This window comes from Triturus cristatus, chromosome 6, assembly GCF_964204655.1.
Source record: "Triturus cristatus chromosome 6, aTriCri1.1, whole genome shotgun sequence".
Classification (NCBI taxonomy): Eukaryota; Metazoa; Chordata; class Amphibia; order Caudata; family Salamandridae; genus Triturus; species Triturus cristatus.
In genome coordinates, this window is record NC_140589.1 from 175,685,888 (window position 1) to 175,713,525 (window position 27,638).

A 27,638-nucleotide genomic window follows, 5' to 3' on the forward strand; every position below is an offset into this window, starting at 1 on the left:
TGTGTGTGAACGGATATGGAAAGAGAGGCAAAACTCCCTTGTATTTCTGATAGGGAGGGAGTCGGCCACATATCCAACAATTGGTAGCATTGCTGGTCTGATGGGAATGATGTAACATACTAATGAAAGTGTTATTGCGCAGCGCAAATCTATAGGACAATTCATGCGGTGGTAATTCGCTAAAAGAATGTTCAGCAGTAACATTGTAAGCACGTTTAGAAATAGGGTAATATATGTGCAACAGTATACTTGCAGCGATAATCAGAAGATTTAAGAAAAACAAAATTAATAATGTCACTGTGCAATGACTACGCAGTGATTTACAATACGCATGCTTTTTCAACTGCATCTTTCGATTTCTTTCTCTATTCAGGTCTAGGGGATACATGTCAGAGACAAATTCAACCGATTCACCTTGGAGAGGACTTAAACAATCAAATTGTCTGACTTGCTAGACCTTAGTTTTAGTTTATGGAGTTCGTTTTCAGTCTTTTCAACCAAAGGGAGTTTTGAATCAGTCTGTGAGGGAATGCAGGGCGTAATGTTCACATCAGATGGTAGTCCATGAAATTTCTTGATATGACTCGAATGTAACCACCCTTTTCGACCTTCGATCTTCACGGCTGTCCTCGTCGTCAGTAGCACGAGTTGAGGCGATTTCCACCTAGGATCCAGCTGAGTCTTCCGGTCAAAATTTCGTACCAGCACCAGGTCCCCGGGAACTACGTCATGGGGTTTTACCTCGGTGTTATCGGGAAAGGCTGCAGCTACCTGTGAACGACAAGATTGTAGTGCAGACATCAAGGAAGCCAGGTAGTCTGTCAGCATATTACAGTCAACATCAGTTATTTTACGGGGTATAGGCGTCCCCCACATATTTGGTGGTCTACCAAAGATCACCTCATACGGGGATAGCCCTGTTCGAGAATGTGCTACCATTCTCATGTAAAAGAGTGCAACTGGTAAGGCTACTACCCAATCAACACCTTTTTCTCTACATATTTTGGACAATCTAATTTTCAGAGTTTGATTATGGCGTTCCACGAGACCTGCTGCCTCGGGATGTCGGACACAGTGGAATTTCCATTGGTAGCCTAACAAAAGTGAAACGTGTTTCATCAATTCGGATGAGAACGGCTGGCCATTATCTGAGTAGACAACACGTGGTAAACCATACCGTGGGAAGAATTCTCGAACTAACTGTTTGGCAGTAGTCGGGGCAGTGTAATCTGAAACCGGGTAGGCTTCGGTCCAACGGGAAAGAGCACAGACAACTACGAGGACATATTTGAATCCTCGACATCGTTCCATCTGGATATAATCCATCTGGAGGACTTCAAAAGGGTGATCAGGAGGCTGAAATCCACCCTGTTCTACGGGAATGCTTTTACCTGGGTTAAACTGACAACAGATCATACAGGTACGGACTTTTTGTTTAGCTGCTGCTCGTAAATGTTTGTTGAACCAAATGTGTTGAATGCTGTCTAGCATAGCTTTTTCTCCTAGGTGCGCTGGACTATGTATTGTATTAATGACAACTTGAACCATGGAATCAGGAAGGAACCATACAGATTTTTCCTTCGTCATCCATCCTTGATCCGTTTGGATCCCTCCTAATTCAGTCCATTTCTTTATTTCATCCGGTGTAGCATGTGTCTGTATGTCAATTACGTCAAGAGCGGGATCCTTAACCGTCATGCAATGTGTTGGTGTCGGAACTATTGTCTTTGTCACGTCAGTTGTGTGAGTTTGAGCAGTTTGTTTAGCTGTTCTGTCAGCTAGGTCGTTACCCTGAGAAATAATATCGGTAACTTTCGTATGGGCTTTGCATTTCATAATCGATATTGCAGTGGGTAGATGTATTGCATCTAATAAGGCATGAATGAGTGGTCCGTGCTGGATGTGGGCACCGTGAGAAGTTAAATAACCTCTCTCTCGCCACAGCACGCCGAAGTCATGGACGACTCCGAATGCATAACGTGAATCTGTGTATATGTTGACTTTCTTATTTGTGGCTTGAATACAGGCTTGTGTCAGAGCGATGAGCTCTGCTGCTTGAGCTGACAAAGTATTTATGCAATTTGTTTCGATGACTTCAGTGTCTGTTGTGACTGCATACGCGGCCACTAACTCTCCTGTACTTGTTCTCATACATGAACCATCTACATACAACGTCAGGTCTGGATCTGACAACGGGACGTCTGTTAAGTCTTGTCTGGGTTTCGTCGTGATAGTAATGACTTCAATACAATCATGTGCTAATGGATCTGTTCCGTTTACTGGCAAAAGTGTGGCAGGATTCAATGTATTACAACGTCTGATCTCTATATGTGGCTGAAACAATGTTAATTCATAACCGGTAAGTCTTGCTATAGTCAAGTGTTGTGTTTGCGTTCGATTCACAAGAACCTCAACTGCATGTGGTACCTGTACTGTCAATGGATGTCCTAACACTATAGCATCGCTTTGTCTGATTGCTAAAGCTGTCGCTGCCACTGATTTCAGACACGCAGGCAGAGCCTGAGCTACGGGATCTAATGTACTAGAGAAATAGGCACATGGTTTGTGTGATCCTGCTTGTTCCTGAGTGAGTACTGACAAGGCAGTACCTTCGCGTTCTGTAACAAAGAGTGTAAAATGTTTACTATAACATGGTGTTGCTAAAACAGGTGCTTGACATAAAGCTTTCTTTAAACTTTCAAAGGCATGTGTATGTTCTTGAGTCCAAGGGAGGACAGTCGATGTGGCTGCCTCCTGTGTTGTTAACTGAATGAGTGGTTTTGCTAGAAATGCGTATTGAGGGATCCACTGCCTACAGTATGAAGTGAGGCCTATAAAAGCCCGCACCTCCTTCTGTGTCTTGGGTATTGGCATGTTAGCAATTAACTGGATGCGGTCAGGTGTAAGCTGTCTTCCCTCCTTGGACAGCGAGTGCCCAAGATAAACAACTTGCTGGACACAGAATTGCAGCTTAGAAGGGGACACCTTGTGCCCCTTTTCGGCCAGAAATTGTAAAACCGTCAGTGATGCTTTTTCACATTCAGGTTCGCTTCGAGCGGTGATCAGCAGATCATCGACATATTGAAGCAGTGCAGTGTTGATTGGCATGTGTATACTGTCAAGTTCTCGTTTCAGTGCTTGGCTATAGATGCTGGGGCTTTCTGTGAATCCTTGAGGTGCGCGTGTGAATTTAAAACTTCGTCCATTTAAACTGAATCCGAACAAGTATTGGCTTTCCGGATCTATTGGGACACTGAAAAAGGCATTCTTGAGATCAATTACAGTAAAGAATGTTGCTTCGGAGTCAATGGCTGTCAGTAATGAAGAGATGTCTGGGACCACGGGGTATTGTGGCACAATGCATTTATTTAATTCGCGCAGATCAATAACTAATCGATATACTGGCGGGGCTTTTGTATCAGTTCGTTTAAGAATCGGAATTATCGGGGAATTACATACATTGGAGTCAGTTTCCACAACCACTCCTTGGGCAATAAGCTCGTCAATGATTTGCAGTAAAGCCACTACAGCATCTGGTGGTAATTTGTATTGTCGTATTCGTGGTAGTACCACTCCTGTCTTTAGTGTGACTCGATATGGTGTAATGTTCATGCAACCAACATCAGTGGGGCCTTGTGCCCATAAATGTGTAGGTAAATTCTGCAGCCGGTGATCCATGTCTCTAGACACGTAGTGACCTTTGAAATCACGTAAAAATAATCTTACTCCTTCCGGAGAGCAACATATTATAGCTCCTAGAGCTTTCAATGTTTTTATTCCTAACAGGTTTTCTGGGCATGATTTAGTAAGCAATAAGTCTGTAGTCCGTGTCAACGGACCGACCGTGAGTGGAAGAGGTTGCGATACTTCATTAATGATAGGCTTTCCTGAGAATCCAAGGGAAATATTCTGTGAGCCTGAGAGGGGTGCCCCTGGAACTTCACTGCGTCGTATTGTTGTTCTGCTTGCCCCTGTATCAAGTAAAAATTTTCTATCTTTTCCTAATATTTCACTATGTACATAAGGACCTTCCTGATCTACAGGAACCTCAATAAGGGGTAAGCCAACTTCCTTCTCTAGGCTATGTCATGTGTATCGTTGATAATCAGGATAGTCATATTGTGCATACTGGTACATCTGTTGCGTTGCTGCTTGTGTAGGAGCAATAGGTTGTTGCTGTGATGTTGTTACGGTCAGTTGTGGAGCTGCCTGTTGCGGAGCTGGCCTAGATTGTGCATGCTGAGGGAGTTGCGTTTGGTTCTGATCCTGTCTAGGTGGACGTGGTCTCTCCTGAGTTTTACCCGTGGCAATATTATGTTTCAGAACTGCACAATCGTGTATATAATGACCTGACTGTTTACAATAGTTGCATGTCCCTTTAACAGGAATCGCTGAGTTACTGGACTGTGTCGCACCCTTTTTATGGCTGTCAGCTGGAACTGACTGGGCTACGAGCATTTTCATTTTCGTGTCTTTCATACGTCTATGTTCATGTTCTTGTTCTTCTCTAATTCTATTGTGGTGATATTGTAACATTTGTAACATCTGTGACGGGGTGTTACCTTGCCAGGTACTCTCGAATTTCAATACTCTATTCTTAACTTGGGGCAGAGAATTTTCAACTAATTTTGTCACAAACAGATGAGGATACGACTCGCTATTTGCTTTTATGCCACTATTAATACCAAAACATTTTTCAAATCGGGAATAGAAATCACTAGTGTCCTCATCTTGCTTTTGTTTACAGGCTGAGATTGCACCCCAGTCTTCCTTTTTCGTAGTTAATAAACGTGGCAGTACCTGTACTAGTAAACCTGGTAATGTTTTAGTCTTTTACCCAAGTCCTGCACCTGGACCTCGGGCTCTTTCTTCGTTTTCCAATGCTGTCCAATCTATCTTTTGGTCTCCCACCTCCCAATCCTTTTCTTTGAGTTTTTCGTAAATGCCAGCAGGCATTAATACTTTTAATATTTTCATAATGTCGGGGTAGGTATATTCTCCCATGAGTAACATGTCTTTAATCTCACGGTGGAATCCCGCTGGGTCTTTGTCATGACTGGGTACCACTTTCTTCATTTCTAATAATTCCATTTTAGATATGGGTGTGTATACAAATACACGTTTAAACTCATTGTCATCACCTTTTATTGGGTGCACCTCGTGTAAGGGGTTCTGTCTGTCCATATAATACGTCGTTCTTTCCTTGATGGGTAGTGAGACATGTTCCGGGCATACAAAAAGAATATACTGGTTTCTGAATTCTAGTATTTCTCTAATTAAATCAGTACCTGAACCTCTCCATTTATTCGTGAGTAATTCAGTCAATATATCAGGTAAGGGACCAGGATCGGAGTGTTGGCTTTTATATAATATGAGGAGTTGTTGAATCATGTATATGCCAGCTAAACGCTGTTCGTCTGGGGTAAGGTTCAAAAACGCGTGTGCTAGTGCATCATCACTATATTTTCCGGGACTGTCAGCCCATAGTACTGCTGACCTGGCTAATTCTTGTTCATCCATAGAATCGAGCATATGATACCCCCTTCGGTCTCGGAGTAATTTATCAGCGGCTTGGAATAAGTGTTCAGGAGACCTTGTATTTAACATAGGGGCTTGAAAATTTCCGTTACTTTCTGGACGTATCGGACGTATCGGGTCATTAAAGCCTCTGGTATTATTATGAGGTCTTCCTCTACCTACGTAAGCAATCGTTTCTAACTGTCCTGCGGTTATTTCTGATTCTCGCTCCTCCTCTCCCTCTGATTCAATTCTGTCTGCTTCTCGTCTTTCTTTATGTATTCGTTCTACTTCTTTGCGGATCTTTCGGTACATAGCTACTATACATAACTGTCTATCATGTTTTCCTTCTGATATATTCTGACCCCATGTGGTAAGTTTTTGCATTTCTTCCGGTTTTTCCCCAGGCCGGTCTTGATTTCTGATCACACAGTTTATGAGGAAACGTAACAGTTCCCCCTGTACCTCCGCTTTCTGGTACTCCATGGCTCTGCTAATACTTTCAGGACCTCGCCCTGACTGGACAAAGTGATATATATTTTCTAAATGTGTAGTCATTCCTGGTAGCTTCGTTAAATATATTGCAGCTCGTCGGATACGTAATGATGACAGCAGCATTTCGTCCCGTTTACCGGGCACAGGATCATATCTACAATCTACTAGGAGTTCCTTAAGCATGTCGGGAGTTGCTAGTTTGGGCGTACGTTGGTGGGCTAATTCTCTAAAGGAAAATTTACTTCCTCTAGGTGGCGTAGAAAAGATGTCTGTCGTACCTCCTGTAGCACCGTCTGAGGTGCTGGGCGTGGAAGGATTTATTGGATGTAGGACAGAAATTGTAGATGCGGGAAAAGCGGTAGAAACAGATGTGCTTGTCGGAACGTGTTTCGGAGTTTGTTGTTGTGGAGGTACAGACGGAGGATCTTGACGTTGAACGCCATCGGCAAGCGGTCTATGTGGTGCGGTGTTAACATACTCGGGAGCTGCGTCATCTAGATAGGAGGAGAGGAAAACATCCTCTGCTGTTCTAGGATGCCCTTTGGGGTGTACTTTTATTGGAAACAATGGAGGTGGCAAGTCTTTCGGTATTTCTGGGGTAGCCTTAGGTAACCCTTCGGCTAGTAGAGGATACATACCGTTCTTAAGGGCGTTTCTTTGTCTGTCTACTTGTTCTGATTTTACTCGGGTACCTTCTTCAATTAATAGATTCTCTCGGACTTTATTTGAATTCTCCTTACCTTTCTCTTCTAGTCTGAGTGCTTTTTCTGTACGTCTATAGGATTCTTTACGCCATAATTCAATGGCATCTTTCTGTGATTGTCTAGCTTTCTTTTTCCACAATTCTTCTTCTACTTTCATGATGCAATCCGCATCCCAGGTCCCAGCTGCGGGCCACCTCTGACTTTCTGGTAAATCCTTGGTGTAGTCCACCCATAAATCAAGAAATAATACGGCATCTAGGCCATGCTTATGATACATAAAGTACCCTGGAGTGTCCCTAGGTGGAATGGGAACAGCTTCTTCGAGTACCCCTTTTCTGGTTTTGATTTGTCTTAATTTTGAAAAGAGCGGCATGTTGAGAACTGGTTACTTAATATGAAACACACTTAATACGGTAAACACAATAATGAACAGTCATTCACACCACAATATGTAGAACGTATTTAAAACATTTAACATTTGACATTTAACGAACAATGATAACTAATAGGAAACTTAATTACTGGCATAATACTTGACACTAAATGATACTGGATTTTATACAGGACTTACTAGATATACTGCTAAACAGTACAGATACACTGCTGAAACAGTGCAGACCGGATTTGTGTACCCAAACCCGTCTTGACCGGCACAACCTATGTGCACGTCTAAATGCCTCCCCGGCAATGGTACTCACCGGGTAGCTCGGAACGGAAGGCCTCGGAACTGAACTGGAACTGAACTGAACTGGAACTGGACTGGACCGGACTGGACTCGACTCGACGTGGAACTTCGGAACCTGGCGGGTCTCTGTATACCTCGGATCTTGCTCTCTCAGCTAGGCTCTGGTCGGGATACTTCGCACTTCTCACCGCCTCGTCTGGGTGTTGATCGCAGCCTCAGTCACCCCCGCTTGGCAGGAGGGAGATACAGGAAATCCTGCGGGTACGCGTTGTTGTACGTCCAGCTGTGGCAGGAGACCGGGCCTGCAACGCACCTCCGGCGCGTGAGATGAGAAAGTGTCCCTGTTCGGGCGCCAATTTATGTGGTAAATATTTTAATTACCTGTACTATTTTTGATGCGGAAAACTATTAAGAATAACTCAGTATAATGAGAGGCAGAATCCGTGGTATTAGAGGTTCTGAAAAGGCTTTATTCCTTATACAATTCGAATTGCAGGCATCATATTCCATCACCACGGAGGTTCAGGAAGTGAAGGCAATACATTATTGACAGGTAATCTTATTTATATGAAAAGAATTACACTAAGACAGATGCAGGAGGCGTAACAGCTGATAATACAGATAAGAGTACACATACGTAATAAAAAAGGCGTTACAACAGGCGTAACTAGATACGTCATTAAACATGATGTCACAAAATGGGTGGATCCATAAGAGAATCCGGCAATGTCAGCAGAAATAATTGGCAGAGATGCGCACGCAGCCGCATGACGTGTGATTGACGTGCAACTAGAGGGTGAAGGGGACTTGACATTTAGCTCTATATGTGGAGACAGAAGTCTGAGGGGTCATGTCAACCTAATCCCAAATCATATCTAATATCCTATGTTTAAAGAACTGTGTTATCCAAAAGGGAAGGTCTCTCGGACAAAATCTAGTCTATACTGACTATGAGCGCGTGTACAAGCATCTAAGTGTCTACATGAGATGCGAGGGGCAGAAATCTTCCATAGTAACAGGGCCATGAATTACTTGCATGAAGACAGAGGAGCCGGGCCTTTTGCTCGGTAGCTGGAAGGATGTTTACTTAAACTACTAGACAGGAATGCATTGGATGAGGAGCGGAGCAGATAATCTTGAAGGTGAAATACAGTTTTTGGCAGGCAGACAGGCCGAAGTCAGGCACCGTTAGCCGCGCTGGGAGTAGGACAAAGTTCATGAATACAGATGCGAGCTCAGACTGGAGCTGTCAGAGGTAGAAAGCAGGGAAAGGCTTGATGGCAGCATTCAGGGCCTACTCGCCTGAACTGCAAAATAGAATAACTGAGCCATATAAAGTCGGTGGCCTTTCATACTTAGGAATAGAATATCCGGCCCATTCATGACGGATCTGAAAGAGGACATGTTGACGGTGGACGTACATATGTTTGCGTCTTCATAACTGGAGGGAACATACATGTACTTGTAGCTTATACATGGAGCCGTTGGGGTCTAAGATAGGGGACATAACTGATCACAAAATTCATATTTCCTCACATTGAATCCCAAATGATGGTCCATTGAATCCCTACCAGGGACAGGTCTTTGTAAGTACCTCTGGAGTAAAAGAGAATTTCGCCTATGTTATTCAACTGTATTGCAAGGAAGTAGAAACTAGAAAAATTAAATACAGCACGGTCAGTATCTGTAACTTTAATATTTATAGCCATCCCTCTAAATATGTACTCCAGATAGTAGGCATGTGCCTGGAATCTGGATTTGGTGTCTCTCCCTCTGTACCTTTTATTGCTCTTCCAAGGGCAGTTTAATTCATATAGACAGCTTCATAAGCACCATTTCCCCAGATTGTTCCATGCCCTCATCATGAAAGGCCTCCACCATTGCTTCCAAAGCTGTCCACTCAGATAGGGCAGGAATCGTAGGGAGCCATAGATCAGCTATTTAGCCATCAACTACCATTTTCACTTTGCTTTATGAAGTCACTTTGCAGCCTCTCTCCCATCACTGAAAAGTCACTTTTAACCCTGCTCTGTAGAGTGTACTTCCACCTTGTGTTTGCTGGTGAAGTGAACTTTAAATTTCACTGCTTTGTTTAGTTTCCACTTTTTCTAGTTCCATTCAAAGTTGCTGCATTTATTTAATGGGGTGGCTCCCGGGAAGTCATTGTTGCTTTATTCATGCTTATCAAGCCTGCCATACTTTTCTCTGAGTTTTCTCCTTGTCATATGGATGAATATTGAGTTACAAATGAGCTTATGAACAATGTACCAGGTCCGATTCTTAGATTTTTTTTTTCACTTCAATGCATAGCCTTCAGATCACAACACCTCTCTTCTCCTAAAGGCCACCTGGCAATCAGTCAACAAGTCTGCTCTCGGGCAGCAGGACTGCCTTGTGACATTAGACATGAGAAGTCATGTTGCATTGAATGATAGGCATATTGCCTTCCTTCTCAAGTTGCTATGCTGTTGGGAGTGTCATTTTTCCCACTCTTGTAAGCTATGATTGGTAAACTCACCGTCCTCTGCTGAGCTCCATGCTGTGGTCCAAGCTAGCTGGTTTAATTGTATCCCATGTAGACTGAGGAGGATAGACACACTAGGATTCTACTCACATGCACCACATTGAGTTGGCTACACCAATGATCCTAGTTCTTGTGGTCTGTGCAAGGACCTGCCATCTTGAATTGCTGAATACAATTACTTTTGGAATGAATGGGGAGGTCTCCCAGGATCTCAGGAAGGAGAAAGAACATCTGTATCGAACATTGCACTAATGGATGCCCTGGGGATTATACTTAATATGTCCTCCATGTGAATGTAACTGATTGAACTGTGGTGAATGGACCCATGTCTGATCCCAAGGAAAGAGCGAGGGTAAAAAAATAGTGATCAGCCAACAGGATCAGCTCAAATTACTCTATTCAAGTAACAGGAACATATGTGATAGGGTTCAAAAACTGTGGATATATTTCCTAATGCATTTTTTTAAAATAGTTTTTCCTACCCTTGGCCACAACCTGTGCATTCTTGTGGTTTATGATATGTGGACCTTCTGGCCATTTTCGTAATTATAGCTCCCATTGACCTACAAGTTAGGGTCTCTTTAATCTAAAACAACTTGCCACTGGATCCCCTAATAATCTAGCATAGTATATGCAGGTACCTACAATTGCTGGTATCTTTCCTCAAATTTCTCAAGGCCACCTTAAACCTTTTGAGGTTGAACAAAGTTATGTTTTCTGCTGCAGGGTTTTGAATGGACATGGATATGAACGTTTATTGTTCAAGAACTCTAAATAGGTAAAAAAATTCTGCAAATACAAAATTAAAATTGGAAGTTTGATTTTTGTATTTTTACTTGTTTCTGTCTATACAAGCTGCTGATTTCAGTATAACAAATTGTCATTTGACATTTTGGTTACTTTGCTGAAGGTGTCGTTCTTGCTCAGTTTAATTTTTTATGTTCTGAAGCTCCCACACCGAGCCTACATCACACCACACCTTCAGGAACTCCACTGGCTCCTAATACACAAGCGTGCACATTTCAAACTCCTCACCCAGATCTAGAAAGCATTCCACAACGCAGGTCATGCTTACCTGAAGAGCCACTCTGCTGGTCTCTCCCTAGCACACACCCCATGCATACACACAAAGCACAGCAGCGGTTTGCACATTCTCATACGTGGCTTCCAAAGCCTGGAATGATCTCCCACAAGACATTAGCACCTCCTCCTCTTGACTTAACTTCTGTAAGAAGCTGAAGACTTGGCTCTCAAGGGCTGGCCTCGCACACTTGTTGCCAGTGTACAAGGCCATCCTGTCTGGATATACTCACGGGTGACAAGCAAGCTATTATATTTCCACTAATATAACATGCCAATAGTTTGGGAGGGATGAACACAATGTACCAGCTGCTCCCCAAAGAGAATTCTCTAGTATGAGAAAGTGAATTATTAGATGGGGTGGAAGTTAGTCCAACACAAGTAATAATGTCACTATTCTTGTTAGGTCCAGTAAAGTTTTCAGTTATTTAAACTGGAGCTCAACCCCTGGTGGCTATGGCACAGGAGCAGACAGGCATAAGTTAGGAAAATGTGTAAAGCATTTAAAAGTACCAACAGAAAACACAAAAAAATTCCCACTCTAATTTATAAAAATAGAGCATGATTTGGTGAACTAAATGACAACAATACCATAAGGGGAACCAGGTATATGAATTTTTAAAGTTTTGAATATGATAGTGCCAGAAAGCATTAACTGCCACCAGTTGTCATTTGGATGTGCTTTACCAGTACCTAGGCATGATTTAAAGCTGACCGCAATGGAGCGTGGTTTGGATACAGAAACCATGTTCATTCCAGTGAGAGATTTTTCCTTTTACTTAGTCTCTGAAATGGAAATCAAAAATCCTCAGCAGAGGCAAGGCAGCAGGCTGAGGAGGGCTCCATGAGCCTGGACAGCTGTCGGACGAGGTCTTGGTGAAGCTGTTGGTTTTTTGGCTGGAAAGCACTTAGCGGGAGAAATTCAAAATCTGCTTCCAAGGAAGGTCCCTTGCCTCCCAAGATACTTTTGACACTTTCCCTCGGTGAAGGTTTCTATGTTCGGACTTTGTCACTGTTTTGGAGCTTGGATTCCATCAGTGGGACAAGGCTGCAAACTGTAGTTGTAGCTAAACACGGCCCCACAAAGTCTGATATCTTCTACGTGACAGCCAGCTGAAATAGATTTGCTGGTGTGCAAAAGCTCAGAGCAGGAACAACCTTAATTATTGGCCCAGCAGCAATGCACCTTCGTCGGATTGACCTGGTAAGTTTGTTCTGGACCTCCGGGAGGTCTTTGGAACCAAAAAGTTCCCTGGTTTCTATGACTGTTAGGAGGAGCACACTTTGGCACAAGCACGTGTCCCAGGACCCCAAGAACAGCACTTGGTGGTCATACTCACTCCAGCAACAGCTACCAGCAGGATCCAGGGCAGGACCAGTTAGAACTGGCCAGTTGGGCTACTCATGAAAATAGGGCTTCTTGCAGCTTGTGGCGTCCATGTAGCTTAATTGGAGGTCAGTCAAGTTACCTTGGGGTACACTTCCTTGCCATTGGTGTAAGTGGCGGCATTTCCTACCTTTTAGGTATCTTCACAGGTCTCAACAGCAAGTGCAGTCCTTCATGTTTTCCACTGGTCTAATAGTGTTCTGAAGAGGGTGCCCAAGGGTGCCACATTTATGCCTGGCACTAGCCTATGGGGCAAAATGACTCCTGGCCTCACCCTGTCCAATAGGGAACAAGCTGCCAAGGGTAACCCTACCAACTATTGTAGCAGTGCCTTGTGCCCTACTGCAAACAATCCCACAGTGCCCCTCTCTACCTTGAACCAAGACAGAAGAACCTTTCCTACCCTGTGCAGAGCTCCTGTGCCCACACCAGTGTTGAGGCCAAGGAAATGAGCAACCCTTCTCTGGGGGCCACTTCAACCAGTTCTGGGAATTGCTTCTCTCCCACTGGGATTGGTTCCTGTCTGACTAGGTTGACAAAAGAGGGACCTGCCCATGTGTCAGCTTACATTTGCCTGTGACAGGGATGGCCTCTCTGAAGTTAAGTTAATCTGCACAGCCCATACAGTCATCATGCCAGAGGAACAGAACACATCCCCACACCCAAGACCTTTGTCTCAGCTCTGGGAGCAGGTTCACGGCTCATCAATGAGGGCTTTTCAGCTCCTAGATGAGAGTTAAAAGCTTAGGCAAATGGGCTTCTAAAGGCTTTAGGCAAGTAAAATGTAACTTTCTAAAAGTAACTTTCCTAAAATATTTATTACAAATCCTACGTTATTAGTGACTTGGCCATGTAATAAACATTTTAAAAAGAATTAACTTTGGAGCTGCTTCCTAGGTGGAGATAGCAATGCTTACCTGAAGAATAGCTAGTCCTGTTGAAGTGAAAATAGCTTTTGGACCTTGTTTAACTTTAAACGTTTACTTGTCCTACTTTTAAATGTCATGCATCCTGACTTATGAACATAAAGGCCTACTTAGTGGTGGCTTATTAACATTTAAAAGGAGTGTTTAAGCCTGTCAAAAGAGATTATTTTGACAGTTTGCATTTGCAATTTTGAAATTGCACAGGCAGGCTCCAGTGGTAGCCCTGCAGTCATGTTTGTATTGCCACTATGCTGGGTGGCACAATGGGTGCTGCAGTCCACTAGTCACTTTCAACTTACAGGCTCTGGGTACACTTTGTACCATATACCAGGGACTTATGGGGAATTGCGGTATTGTTCCCGTGTACCTATTTTCCTGTCTGCCTGCCCAGAGGCAATACCGTGACCACCTGCTAACTAGAACTGCAGATAAAGTCGCGGGCCCCTGCCTTGACCCAAGATGCCCTGTGCATTTCATATCAGGGTTGAAACCTAGACATATTCAGATCATCTGACCACTAGGTATTTACATGACCAGTGGATATTCATGTGGGGGTAACAGTGAATACCTTACGAGACACGGTACTCCCGCACACAGTCCAGAGTGAGGGTAGGGACTGCGTCTCCTCCAGTTTATGGTCCTGAAGAAACGCTTTGGATCCCTCATGGACCACAAAGGCGTGAAACATGTCAAACCAGATCTTGGACACATAAGACCCAGATCTCGCACACATGAGTACATTGTCTTTCTCCATCACGAGAAATTCACAATCTACGTACGTCACCTTTCAACCCTACTGTGGTGACCTCGGAATAAATGTAAGACATTGAGGAATCCCATAGGATGTTTTAACTCACTATCTACCACTCCCCACACACCTGCACTCACCATCACAGCTTACAATAAAAAGATCTCCGCCAAAGAGCCCTCTTGTGGGGCCCATGGAGTATTGCAGTGCCGACCCCACGATGAGCAGAGCCCGATGATGAAGTATGACACCTCTCACAGGTGTGTGAGGGCCCCAATTCATATTAAGGCTTACCTAATAGTCTGAAATACTGCAATTATACACTACATCAACAGCTACCCTATAAAATTAATGAACTCATTCTTGGGAACAAGGGTACTGGACTTCTTTTTAGGCTCACCGTCCCCCTTCATCTCTTGAACTGATACAAACGTAATACCATTGTTAAATGTTTGGTGGTAACATCAAATATGACACCTAGGATGGAGACCAGTTGATTAATGTAGTTGTAGATTAAAATGCTGCACACACAGGTGATGCCTCCTTGTAGATCAACAGTACTGTAGTAGTGAATGTATTCTTGAATATCATATCCATTTGTTTTGTAAGAATGATCGCCAGCACTAGTGCGTCTGCTCATAGGATATTTGTGATCGCTATTTGTACACCTGACATTTATTTGCACTGCCTCTCCTCTTGCTTTGTCTTGAGGACCTGGGGTAAATGCACAGGATTTCATGCCAGCTCAGGAGGTTCTGCATAGGCAGAAGCATTTAGGCAGTGGCTGCCATGGTACATTCTGGAAGAGGGCTTAGAGACACCCTTTCCAAAAGTTCCTCTGAGGAGGAGAAACTGCTCTAAATGGGTTAGTTAAATGTTCAAACATTTGAAATACACTGAGCTTGAGCTGAGCTGAGCCTGTTGGTCAGACTGAAAGCTGCCTCCTCCTAGCAGCAAGATTATCTCCAATAATTTGGAAATTTTACTTGTAGATCTCAGACACATGTCTCATTTCATTTGCATAATTGTTGTTGCACTGTGTTGCTCTTTATTTCAGCCAGTTTAGGTGTTTGGTACTGTAAGAAGTTGGGTTACTGGTTGAGGGGGTGAAACCCCGCTCAAGTAGTAACCACAAACCTTGTCAGGGTGAAGTTACTAGTAAATATAAAGTGAAGGGGGTCCAAGGGACGGTTTAAAGACCACACTAGACTCAGTCCCCTGTCCAATGATGCGTAAACCAAAAAAGTCTTGTGGTCTATATGTACAGGAGAGAGAAATGAACAGAGACATGCAAAAAAACAATCCTCAAGGTGCTGTATAGCTAGAAGGATTTCCATCAACAACCAGTGAATGGTCAATATCATCATCTGGACATCCAACCTTCCCACCACTTATCAACCTCTCCAACAAGAGGTATTTGTTGTGGTTGGGTGTCAACCAAAACACCAAAGGTGCAGCAGGGAAGGGACAAGAAAGCAGCGTGGATTCCTGTCTTGGCCAGAGCGTGTGTCACTAAATGATGAAAGAAAGTGCAGTGCAGAAAAAGTGAGATGTGAGATAAAAAGGGATTTAGAGGAAGAAAAGAAAATGTATTCGAGGTATTCCTTCTAATCCGTAGATTAAAAATGGTGCAAAGAACAGCTTTAAACAAATAGGCTGTATTACAGTACGGTCGACATGTTTCAGCCTTTTCGACCCAGTGGTCAGGTGGCTTTCCTCAGGACCTTATACCATGTTTGTACTGCTACTGCAACAATTTAAGTGAACAAGAAAAAGAAAAAATAAGTGTGTTAAAATACAACCTTTGCGGTATGCATCCTTTCGTGTAAACGGTATATCTGTATTACCTGGATACATTGAGAAAGATGAGAACAAGGGTTGGAAAAATGCAATGACTTTATTACACATTACAATCTCCTGTATATAACAATATTTATTCGAAAGTACCAAAATCATGGCTCCAAGTGCTTACCTGTTTAGCACGAGGGTGAAGTTACTAGCAATCCCTAAATTAACCTGTGCTCAACCCTCTGTTAGCTTAGCACAGAGAAGTTAGGCTTAACTTGGAGGCAATATGTAAAGTATTTATGCAGCACTTCAAAAAGACAATAATAAAATTAAAATGCCACACACAAAAGATCACACATCAATTTATAAAAATGTAGCGAAATGTAATAAATCATTAGACACCAAAATGACAAAATTCCAATCAGTAGAGCTGCAGATATGCAGATTTAAAGATGTAAGTGAAAAGAGCACCAAACAGCCCAAAGTGCCTCTCGTGGCTATCTGGTCATGCGAGATCAGGAGTAAGTCACAAGTTCTGGTGGTCTGTATTGGAGCATGGATTGGATACAGGACCAGGTTAGTCCAGCTAAAAAGTTGCCTTCTTAGTCCATTGCAAAGAGTGAGATTCACGGTGAAGCAGGCAACAAAGAGCTGGGAAGTATCGCATACTGGTGTCAATGTAGCCCGACAGCAGGCCTGGCATTGCGTATGGTCCTCCCTGTAACGTGGAGATCCTGTTTTTTCACAAGCAGGCAGACCAGTGCTTCAGGTTGGTGTACCATGCGAGGGGTCGATGCTGTAGCACGAAGGTAAGGTGTTGATTGGCTGTGTGAGTGGCAAGGTTTTGCTGCCAAAGGGTCCTTCTGTGTTCACAAAGAGCCCAAAAACTTCAATTCAGTCCCTCTGAGGCCACACAAAGGGTCCAGGACCCGAGGGGTACCACTTGGGGGTGTGGGGCTTGCTCCAGACTTATCTGGGTGCTGGTTCTGTTGGTTGTGTCCCTGTTGTGGCTCTGAGCAGGAGGCAATCAGTCAAGCCCTTGGAGTCAGTCTGGGAGTTCTAGGTCCAGGTCCAAATCTCTCTGACTCGGGCAGAAGGGCAGCAGGGCAGCAGTCCAGTGACACAAAAGTCCAGCAGGGCAGCAGTGCAGCAGAGTGGCAGTCCTTTCAGCAGCTCAGCAGACCAGAAGTGTACTGAAGAGTTGGTGTCTGAGGTCCAATATTTTCTTCCTTTGAAGTGGGAGAAGCTTCTAGAGGTTTCCCTTTGAAGTCCACAGGCTTCCTGCTTTCCCTGCTCTGGTTCCAGACTATCCACAGGGGGTATGCAGCCCTTTGTGTGGAAGCAGGATACAGCCTATTCCCATCCTGCCAGTGATGGCCCACTAAGACAAACCTAAGCTCCCTATTTGTGTGGCTGTCTATGAGGAATACACAAAACCCAACTGTCAGCTACACCCGGTCATGTGACCCAGAGCCATGGTGCAGGGATCGAATTGCTAAGGTAGGAAGTTGCCAACTTTTTAAAAGTGACATTTTCAAAATTGTAATCCAAAGTCCAACTTTACCATAAGATAGGATTTTCATTACAATTCTAATGACACCAAGCATAACTGGTTACCTTCTCCCATTAGGAAATTACAGTTTATTAAATATAATAAGGTAACTCCAATGTTATCTTCTGGCAAAGGGAGGCCTTTGAACAGTGAAAAACAAACTTAAGGTTTTTTTTCACTACCAGAACATGTAAAACTTTAAGTCACAGTTCTGAAATTGCCACTTTTTGAAAGTTGGCATTTTCTTGTCATATGCATTTGGTGCCAGCAGCCTGTTCCTCAGTCACATGACCAGGTGTAATTGGCAGTTGGTCTTTGTGTATTCCTCTTAGACACTATCGCAAAGGAGGGCCTTGGTGTTGCAGAATGGGCTATCTCTCACTTGATGGGGGTAATTAGGTCACCTACTACACTTAAACTTCAAAGGCACTGCCTCAGCTCACACACAATGGATTTCTGTTGCAAATGGAAGTTGAGCCAAAGCAATTACACGAGACCTGAGAGACTCCGGTGGTATATACTTCTCACCCCTCAACACAATAAATTCACCTTGTGTGGAAATTTCATCTTGTAATTGTACAAAGGGTCTAAGTCCAGGTAATACAGTACTCTCCCCAGATACACCTTCTCTGATCATCTTAACAACACCTGTCATAGTCATATCTTTCTTCATGCCTTCCAACCATTTCTCTTTTGAAATGGACCTACCTAGATCTTCAGAGAGATCATCTAAACAAGCAACAACACTTTCAGTAATCAAGTCATTAGAAATTCCTTTGGTATCCGGTAGCCTATCCAAACAATCTGCAACACTGTTACGCCAACCAGGTACACAAAATCTTGCACACTAACAGCTAATCTAGCAAGTCTGCCTGAACAATTTTTAGTGCCATCAGGACCCAACACTTTTAACAATGGTTTGTGATTGGTTCTAAGGGTAAATGTGAGACCCCACAAGAAAACCCTGAAGTGCCTAGTTGCCCATGCAGCCGCCAATGCCTCACGCTCAATAACCGAATAGTTTCTCTCCGTCTCGGTTAGAGAGCAAGATGCAAAGGCAACGGTTCTTTCCTGTCCGGCATATTTTTGAGTTAAAACGGCTCCAATGCCCACAGCACTGGCATCCACAGTCAAAAATGTAGGTAAATGTGCAATAAAAAACAGTTAATATATTGGCATATCCCACCCTCGTCGTCAAAATGTGGTATATGGAATAGTCAATTGACCAAGTATATAAAACAGGATAGATTTAGTGAAGCTTAGTTACAAGGTAAGTTCAGTAGAAGAAGATAGGTAGATGGAAATGTAACCCCACCAGGAGCAGCCCAACTGCCGCTCAGCCTGCATCCCCCAACTGACACTCCACACTCCAGCCAGCACTTAAGCATTCCGTGAGGTCATCAGACATTCTAACGCTCATCCTGGCTAAGCAACAGGGAAAACACAGCTAGAGAAAGGAATAGCACAGGTCAATTATAACATATTCACACTAGACTATGGTGACCTCAGACAGACTGAGACCCAGGCAGGGAGGCAGACGATTCCAGACACCTCTGAAGGGGAAACTTGTGAAGCTTCTCCCTCTTCAAAGCTGACACTAGGTATAAATAGTGAGCCCTCCCATCCAACATGTCAGGTCACTTTTCGACCCGTCGACTCTACCAGAAAGGATTGCCCAGCAGTGAAGTCTGCCCTGCTGCCCAAGCCCTGCTGTGCTGTTCAAGGACTGTATTGCTTCAGTGAGTTGCCCTGCTGAATGCAGCCTGCCTTTGTGGACCTAGGACTCCAGGAAATCTCCAAGGGTCAGTCAGCTGGCCCCCTTTTCAAGCCACAGGTACATAACAGACTTCCTCGACGTTGACGCAACTCTACGCATCTCAATTCAGCATGACACAGCTTGCAACTGATGCGAGCCCAGCATGACGCATCTCAGGCTCAGTGCTAATACATCGCATCGCAAGTGAATGCTAGCTCCAGCAGCTCCTTAGATCCTGATGCACTTCAACACTGACTTTAGTCCATCTAGACACATCTCGTCCTCTGCGCAGATGCATTGCAGCAGAATCCTTCGCAGACCCAGTGGCTTCCTGGAAGCATTACTTCATCAGCTCTGACACTGTGCGACACATCTTGGTGGCGGACATTGCATCTCAGTTCCTCATCGACGACTCCTCGACACCGACCCACGCAGTTTGATGCATGGACCTAATTTCGACACCCAAACGCAAGGTACTCTGTTAGCGACTAAAGTATCTGGCCCACGTTCCATGGAGTTGGACTGAACTTGTGATCTGGCTCCGGCCTACAGTGACCAGATAACTGCACTTGGAGCTTTTTGCTTCTTATCGCTTGATTTGTACAGAACCGTTAAAATTCCATATCTACAGAATGGATTTTTATGTCAAATAACTCATTAAAATATACTCTATTTTTCAAAATTGGTTCGACATTTTTCTTGGTTTGTGTTTTCACTTAATTACTGTTTGTGTGCTGCATAAATGCTTTACACATTGCCTCTAAGTTAAGCCTGACCGCTTTTTGTGCCAAGCTGCCAGAGTGTTCATTACAGGTTAATTTAGGGATTTTAGTTGTTGACCCTGACGGGGATTGAGGCTGTTGCTTGAGAAAGGTTCACACCCTCTTCAATCAACAGCCTAGTTTCTCACACATGTTAAGGCCAGACAAGATGTTAAGGTAAAGAAGCGATTCTGCCACTTCCTTTGTAACAACTTGCCACAGAAATAATACTATGCCCATTATATCTGCAGTATTAGAAAAATCATTTAAGATAAGTCAATAACTTGTTTCACGGCAGACTGATTCAAAAGCTTATAGCAGAGGAGAATGAACCATATACATAGTTACAAGTGCTTCTGCCGAATAATATGCAACAGTTTGGAAGCTAAATAATATTTGTAAGCATTGTGTTTAGCACATCACACTCATGCTTGAACTGAGCTGTACTGACGATGCCATTATTTTCTGCAGTGGAGCATTGACATCTGGCGGCTCTTCACAAGATGGACCCCGTGCAGAGTCTGCTGAATACAAAAATGATCATGCGAAAATGACCATCCGCAGGATACAATCTGCATCCCCGCCTGTTGGAGGAAATTTTAAAATTAAGATTTCAGATACTATATTAACAGGTAACAGAACATTTTTGTTTCATTCAATCAATCAATCATAGCATTTGTATAGCGCGCTACTCACCCGGAAGGGTCTCAAGGCGCTGATCTATTGACAGTAGTATGGTCAGGGAGGAGAAGTGTTTCTGAGAGAGACACCAACTAATATAGCAATTGTGGCACTACTGATCATGAAATAAACCAAATTGAACATTATGCAAATTATCCATCTGCTTCCAACCAACCTCCTGTCCTCCGCAGACCAAATCCTAGAGAACGTCTTGCCCATTTCACTCACCACGATGAACTGCTCTAGTCACACCAGTGCCGGTTCTGTCCTTCCTGTTACAAGCAAACACAACAATCCAAGACGTTGGCAAGGCCCTCTGTGTCACCAAAGAAGGTCATCCGTGTCACCTAGAGGCATATGTGCAAGCCCCTATCGCCACCACAACGTCATCTATATTGACGTTGTGGTGGCGATAGGGGCTGCGCCTTATGTACAAGGCAGCGTTAAGCCACTTAACTTAACGTGGCTTAACTCTGCCTTGTATATAAGGCCCCCTTTCACGCTATGGTTAGCGTGAAAGGGGTGGGCAGTGGGTGTTGGGGTGGGCGTTCCGCTGCCACACCCATTCATTTTGACGCTGCCCCCTATGTACAAGACCAGGTAAAGACTGGTCTTAAGATGGCTAAATAAGGAGAAATGCATTATTTCTCCTCGTTTTTGCTTTTTCCATGTGTGTTGCCTTGTGCACCACACATGGAAAAAGCAAAATGCCATTGTTTGTTTATGTGTAGGAAGGTGTCCCTTCCTGCACATAAACAATTTTTTTTAAACTGCCATTTTGTCACTTTCGTGTGTGCTGCATGAAACACCACGCATGAAAGTGACAGAATTTCATGTCTAGGATTGGTTATGTGCAGGAAGAGACACCTTCCTGTACATAAACAATCCTCCTATGCACCAGACACCCTTGCACTCTGGTGCAAGGGGGCCTGCATTGGAGCTAAGTTGCTAAACTTAGTGCCAGCGCAGGGGGAAACCTAAGGCTGCACCACATTCTCGTAAATATGGTGCAGCCTTGTGTTTCTGAAGTGGAGGAGAGAGGCGTCAAGCCAGGAAGGCTAACGCCTCTCTCCGCCTCTTCCTTGTACATATCCCCCAAGTTTCTTCTACTGATTCTAGACATGATTATGGGGGTAAATGCTATTTTGTTGTAATTTTTCATTCAAATGTATTATACTCTGATCCTGTTAATACTCCAAAGACAAGCAACTAATCCAAGGTACTCGTCGGTTTTAGGAAAGAGTCAATGCTGGGCGAAGGTTTTACAGATATGGGAACCTTTTGCAATGTTAGGCCTGTAATCAAGAAGAGGGGTAAAGTTATAATGGGTAACATGCTTATATGATGTGTTTATGCAGCAAGTCTTATGGACCTCCAGTTCACCAATAATCAATGACACACTTGAATCAGTGCCATCAAACATACACCTCGTGCCTGAATATTTTTCAAACATGAAGGTTCACAGGTTTAATCACACCAATAGACTGTGTCCTCAGGGGAGGCTCATTATATCCACCAGATCTTAGCATGCTCTGCACCTTGTCCCTGCCTCGTCCTTGGCAGCAATCACTTCTTTCTGAGTGGACATCACCCAACACTTCAAAAGAAACGTCTTGTAAAACACTTTTCCATTTAAGCCTCCTTCAGATCAAAGGACTATTTCTTCAACAATGACTTCAGATCTACTTTCTCTTCTCGTATCATTGGATTGACAACTGCTTGTTACTCACTGGGCATCAGAACACTACCTCAACACTGCTGAGAGCACTTTAATATGAAGCTCACCTACTGGAGAAGGGCTGGAGAAACTAGGACTTCTTCCCTGGGTTAATTTCACTCATGCCCTTTCATAGCTCTCATCCACACAGCTTGTATTCATTTCACAAAGCTCTACATCATCTTCAATATCACTAAGAAGTGAGACTAACGAGTTGCAAAATTATGACCATCAAGCAAACTCCACAGCACTTAAAAACCCTTAGACTAACCTGAAAAAGGATCTCCAACCCTAATCTCTGAAGCAGCCCTGGCCGGTCCTCGGCCCTGAAATTGCCACATCTCTCAAGCAAATCAAGAACAAAATAAAGACTGACCTTTTCCAACATTAACTTCCCGAGCAAAATTCACAGCAGTACCTTTAACCAATTCATATTGTGAAAGTTATTACCTCAATATAACCTTATGTGGCCATTTGTGCTTTTTGTTTGTGAACAGGTATTGTTAGGTGCCTAAATCCCCTTCTCAAGTAAATCCCTTGTATTACCCATCCGCACAATCTGTTAAAATAAAGTAAGGCACAGTGTAACAAAGCAGACTAAAACCACAGACAGCATTGTACCAGATTTATATATAATCAGTAATATATATATTTTGGTTACAGAGATTTTTTTTATTTTTCAAATAGCATTAATTTGTTTCAGGTTTTTTGATAAGGCAGACACTTTGGCTTGATTAGTATTTCATGTCTGGTTTCACTCTGGACAACATAACCGATATAATTTTATAAAAGAATGAACTCTCAAATCATAGAAAAAAAAATTGTACCTAGGTTGAGAGGTTTCTCATTTAGAAACATGCATTCATATTAACAGTCCAAATGACAATTTCCACTCAGCCTTAAATAGGTTGTCACCTATTGGAAAGACATCCTTTTCTATTAAGCTTTTCTATACGTCCTTGGTACTCGGTACATCAATTTAGCGTTCATTACAATGCCCAATCAGTAAAAATGCAGCCAGTGGCGGCTGGCTACAATATTAAGTGGTAGGCAAGCAAACAGGCACGGAAAGACACCAGGAATGCCTTAAGCCTCAGTGCCAAAGCTCTCTGCCAGGGCTTGTTGTGAACAGTGTTTGTAACGAGCCATGACTGAGCTCTCTGGAGTTGAGGCTGAAAGCAGTGCGAGTTTCTCTCAGTGGGTCAAAGAGGTGTCACTGCTGACTCGAGCTAAATCCTCAGCTCGCATGCTAAACAGTCACTAACTCACTGTCATGCATTACATCAACATTTTAAAGTTATACTTTAAAGTCAACTTTAAGACGTTAATGTGGTGCCTGTTACGATTTAGTTTCTGTTTATACTGTTTAAATATGTGAAATAAAAATACAATATTTACTTACCTACTGCCTACACATTCTCTGGTCGTGCTGTTCATCTCCAGTCGTCTGGGGCCTTGGAGCCAACTCTCCTAACCAATCCAGCCGCTACTCTCATGCTGTTTAATCAGCATGATAGAAGCGCCAAGATTGGTTGGAGCAGGCTGGCTCGGCGCCCTTTCAGGCGCCCTTTCAGGCCTGTGTCTTCTCTCCACTTGGCTGTCAGCTTGGGGTTGGAGAGGTTTAAAGTGCGAATGTCAGGCTGGCCATCGCTAGACAGCCTGCCAAAGTGACATGCATTCTTTAAACTGCTGTCACCACTCCTCCCTGCTGCCAATCTGCCCCGCCCAAACAGCTCGAGCTGGCAAAGGGAAACATTAACCGGTAATAAACTCCGTTGATTACCATATCATTTTTCACTTTTGCTTGCACCTGCAGCGGGCGAACTCCTCCGCCCATATGGAGAAGCTGCCACTGAGTGCAGCCTCTCAGGGGCATAGCTTGAATGTTATGTCCATTGAATAAAAAGTGTATGTGAAGAAAACATCAGTGTTGTTAGTGTGAAAAGTTAATTAGTAATTGCTAATGGTAATAGTGAAGTAGGGACTCGTCTACATGGAAGCAGAGTTAAACTACCAACTCATTTCAGAGAGGGTACACGGCACAACTATTGGATGGCAATCAGTTGGTTTTTTCAATGATCTTTGTCAGACTTCAACTAGTATCCTATTGGTGTGTGATGATGATCCTTATGATGTGTACTTTAAGTTGTAGGTTATGTTACATTTTTTCTTTATGGTTCTATATTGTACAGGTGGTTAACTACATAAGGTGGGCACTACATAAGGTGGTGCATATGTTGGGATGTGGGCACTTCATAAGGTGGTAAGGATGTGGGGACCTTCCATCAAATCTCTGTATGTGCTATCTTTAGGTTTTTAGTTTTGGTTATGGTGCTGCCTTTTAGTTTGTCCCAGTTCCAGTGCGCCAGATTCTAGACTTCTCTATGTTAAGGTCAGTGTAGTTCCTATCACAGTGCTGTGTTATTTCCAATGCATGAGTCATGCATGGATGTCACTTCTCCAAAATGCCTAGTGTAGCAGAAGTGACGTCACACAACCTTCGACCCCCCAATGACATCACAGGAAGTGAAATCATTTGACCTTTGACTTAAAGTTATCTTAGGAAGTGATGTCACCAACATACACAACCATGAAATAAGTGCAATCCCTATTTTTTTAATGAAATTAAAACTCTGAAAAGTCCCAAGCAAAACTATCGAATGCTTCATCACTATTGATCTACTGTCCATCATTATTAGAGTGTTGTACAACCATCATAATGTGCCGTATTTATTTGCGAGAGAAAAGTACTGGTTTCTGTGCCCCGTCTCTCTCTTTTATCTCTCCTCTTCTCTCATTTCGAGTCTCTTTCACCATTGTCAAATTTCAATATTGCATATTTCTCAGCAAAACTTAACATCTCTCATTTCCTGTTCTGTCATTGTTCTTTCACTTGTTTCATCTCTCATAACACCTCTCTCCCAGGCCCTATCTTCATCTTTACTGCCACCTTTTCTCCTGTTTCTCCAGGCTGTCATCTGTGTACTCTCCGTTTTCTATATCATAGGAGTCTGTTTCACCTGTCTCCCTCTCGCATATATCCCTTATTCACCTGTCTTCCACATTATCCATCTGCTTCCCAACTGTTTGTTTCTTTATCCTCTCTGACATGTCTTCTCTGCTCTCTCAACTAAAGATCTCACCTATCTCTTTCTTTTTACTCTCACCACTTTCTGTATCTCTTTATTTTTATCTATCCTTCCTCCCCATTTCCCTTTCTCATATGTCTGTTTATAACCTGTCTGCTTCTCTTTATGTCTCTCACCTGTCTATATTGCTTTGCCTCTCTCTAAAATGTTTCCACCTCTCTCTCATTAGTCTATATTGTCCACCCGTCTATCCTTCCAAACTCTCTCAGATGTCTCTTTCTAGTCTGTCTCTTTATCATTGGTCTCTTTCTCTCTACTGTCGCCCTGACTCACTCTGAGCTGCTCTCACCAGCCTGCTTTTTTATCACACCTATCTCACTGGCTGCCTTCAATCCTCACATGTCTTACCCCCTTGTTTTCTCCTTTCATTTTCCTGTCTCCTTCATGCATGTCTGTTTTGCTACCCCTCCTACCTTTGTCATGCATATCTCTCTCACACCTGTTTTCTATCGCTCCCAGCTCTGTATTCTCTTTCTCTCCATCACACATGCACACACACACACCTTCTCACCAATTTCTTGGTAGTGCACTCTTTCTCTTTTTCATTTTTTCAGCTTTCTCTCGTGCTCTCTCTCTCTTGCCTCTTCTATATTTTCCTTTCCCTCCAAGGGCAGCTTGGGAAAGGGCGATACCTTTTCAGAGTTTGTTACTTATTTTGTGTTTTTAGTTTTTTTTAATGCCTTCATGCACAAGTTGAAAAGTAATCTTAGGAGCACCTCTCATAAAAGCCACCAGGTTACAAATGGTTTGATATGGCAGCATTTTTAGGTCTCGCCTAGGCAGCGCTTGCGCTGTCTCGTTGAGACATGCAGTGTATACTTTAGTGAGTGGAAGACCGCCTCTTTTTAAATAGTTGTTTTCATTTGTTGTCCAGCGTGCCTTTCAAACCTTCTGTAGTTGGTATTGGTTAATAGTGTTTTAAGTCCCTCCTTTTGGGCTCTTAGCCACGCCTATGGCTAATGGCCCCTTTACTTGTATTAGGGGCGTTGTTTTGGTTGTTGGACTTTTTTATTTGAAGCACGTGATGTTGGAGTGCCACCCAGGCACAGACACATTTTCTTCCTGTCTCGCCCCCCGCCCTCCCGTTCGCGCTTTCTACAATTGCTGCTCATGTAAAGCGCTGCCCCCTCCCCCGCTCTCCCATTCGTGCCTTCTACAAATGCACCGCCCCCTCCCCCGCTCTCCCGTTCGTGCCTTCTACAAATGCGCCGCCCCCTCCACCGCTCTCCCGTTTGTGCCTTCTACAAATGCGCCGCCCCCTCCCCCGCTCTCCTGTTTGTGCCTTCTACAAATGCGCCGCCCCCTCCCCCGCTCTCCCGTCCGTGCCTTCTACAAATGCGCCGCCCCCTCCCCCGCTCTCCTGTTCATGCCTTCTACAAAAGCGTCGCCCCATGCTACCATTGTAGTGAAACTTGCTGAAAAATCATGACAGGGTAGTTGGAATTTCTTTCTACTGCATCGTTTACCGATATTATCGAGGTGCAATAGCAGATAAACAATACTTCATGCCCCAATTAGGATGTCCTGGGGTATATCCAGTCCGAGATCTCACATGGTTTCCTTCAAAATACCATTCTAAGATGGCCGCTGTATTCGCTCAGTACTGGGTTCCCTCAGTTCGTTTTCCGCGGCGGCGCACGATATGGGCGTGCATTTGGGGGCCAGCGCGCTCCGATGTTGCAGCGGGCCCAGCCAATCAGGGATGGCCTGAACAGATGCCGCCAAGCTCAGTTTCTTGCAGTTGACTGTGGCTGCAAGGAGAGTCTGGGAGGAAGCCGCAAAAGGACTGAGAGCTGGGGCTTCACGCGCGGGAGAGGGGGCTCGGAGCGAGGCGCACACTACATTTACTGACAAGGAAACGTGCCACCGCTGCCTAGAGATAACAGGTGCTCTAACGCCGGCCTACCATGGTGGACAGCAGCCTCCACACCACCAGTTGAGTGCAAAGCGGGGTGAGTGCTCCCTGCTGTTGACAATAGGGGTTGTGTTTGCGCGTTGCACGGGAGCAGCTGGATGTCTCCATTGCTGGGGTCCGGAGGATGTGCAGGGAAGGAGATTGGTTCTGAATGTGTTATGGGTCAGGACTTATGTGTACTTGCTAGACTGTGGATTTTTGGCAGGGCGCAGTCCCTCTGTAGATATGCGCTGCCTGTATATGAATGGATAGT

At 43.9% G+C, this 27,638-nt stretch overlaps 1 protein-coding gene across 1 annotated transcript in view; it reads left to right on the top strand.

Annotated features, from left to right (window-relative positions):
• The window catches only part of PKHD1 (PKHD1 ciliary IPT domain containing fibrocystin/polyductin), a 1,788,124-nt gene that overhangs the window by 531,872 nt on the left and 1,228,614 nt on the right, over positions 1 to 27,638 (top strand). The window contains exon 22 of the mRNA XM_085609531.1: positions 20,395 to 20,555. Coding sequence (XP_085465657.1) covers positions 20,395 to 20,555 — 161 coding nt within the window. The remainder of the gene's footprint in view (positions 1 to 20,394; positions 20,556 to 27,638) is intronic.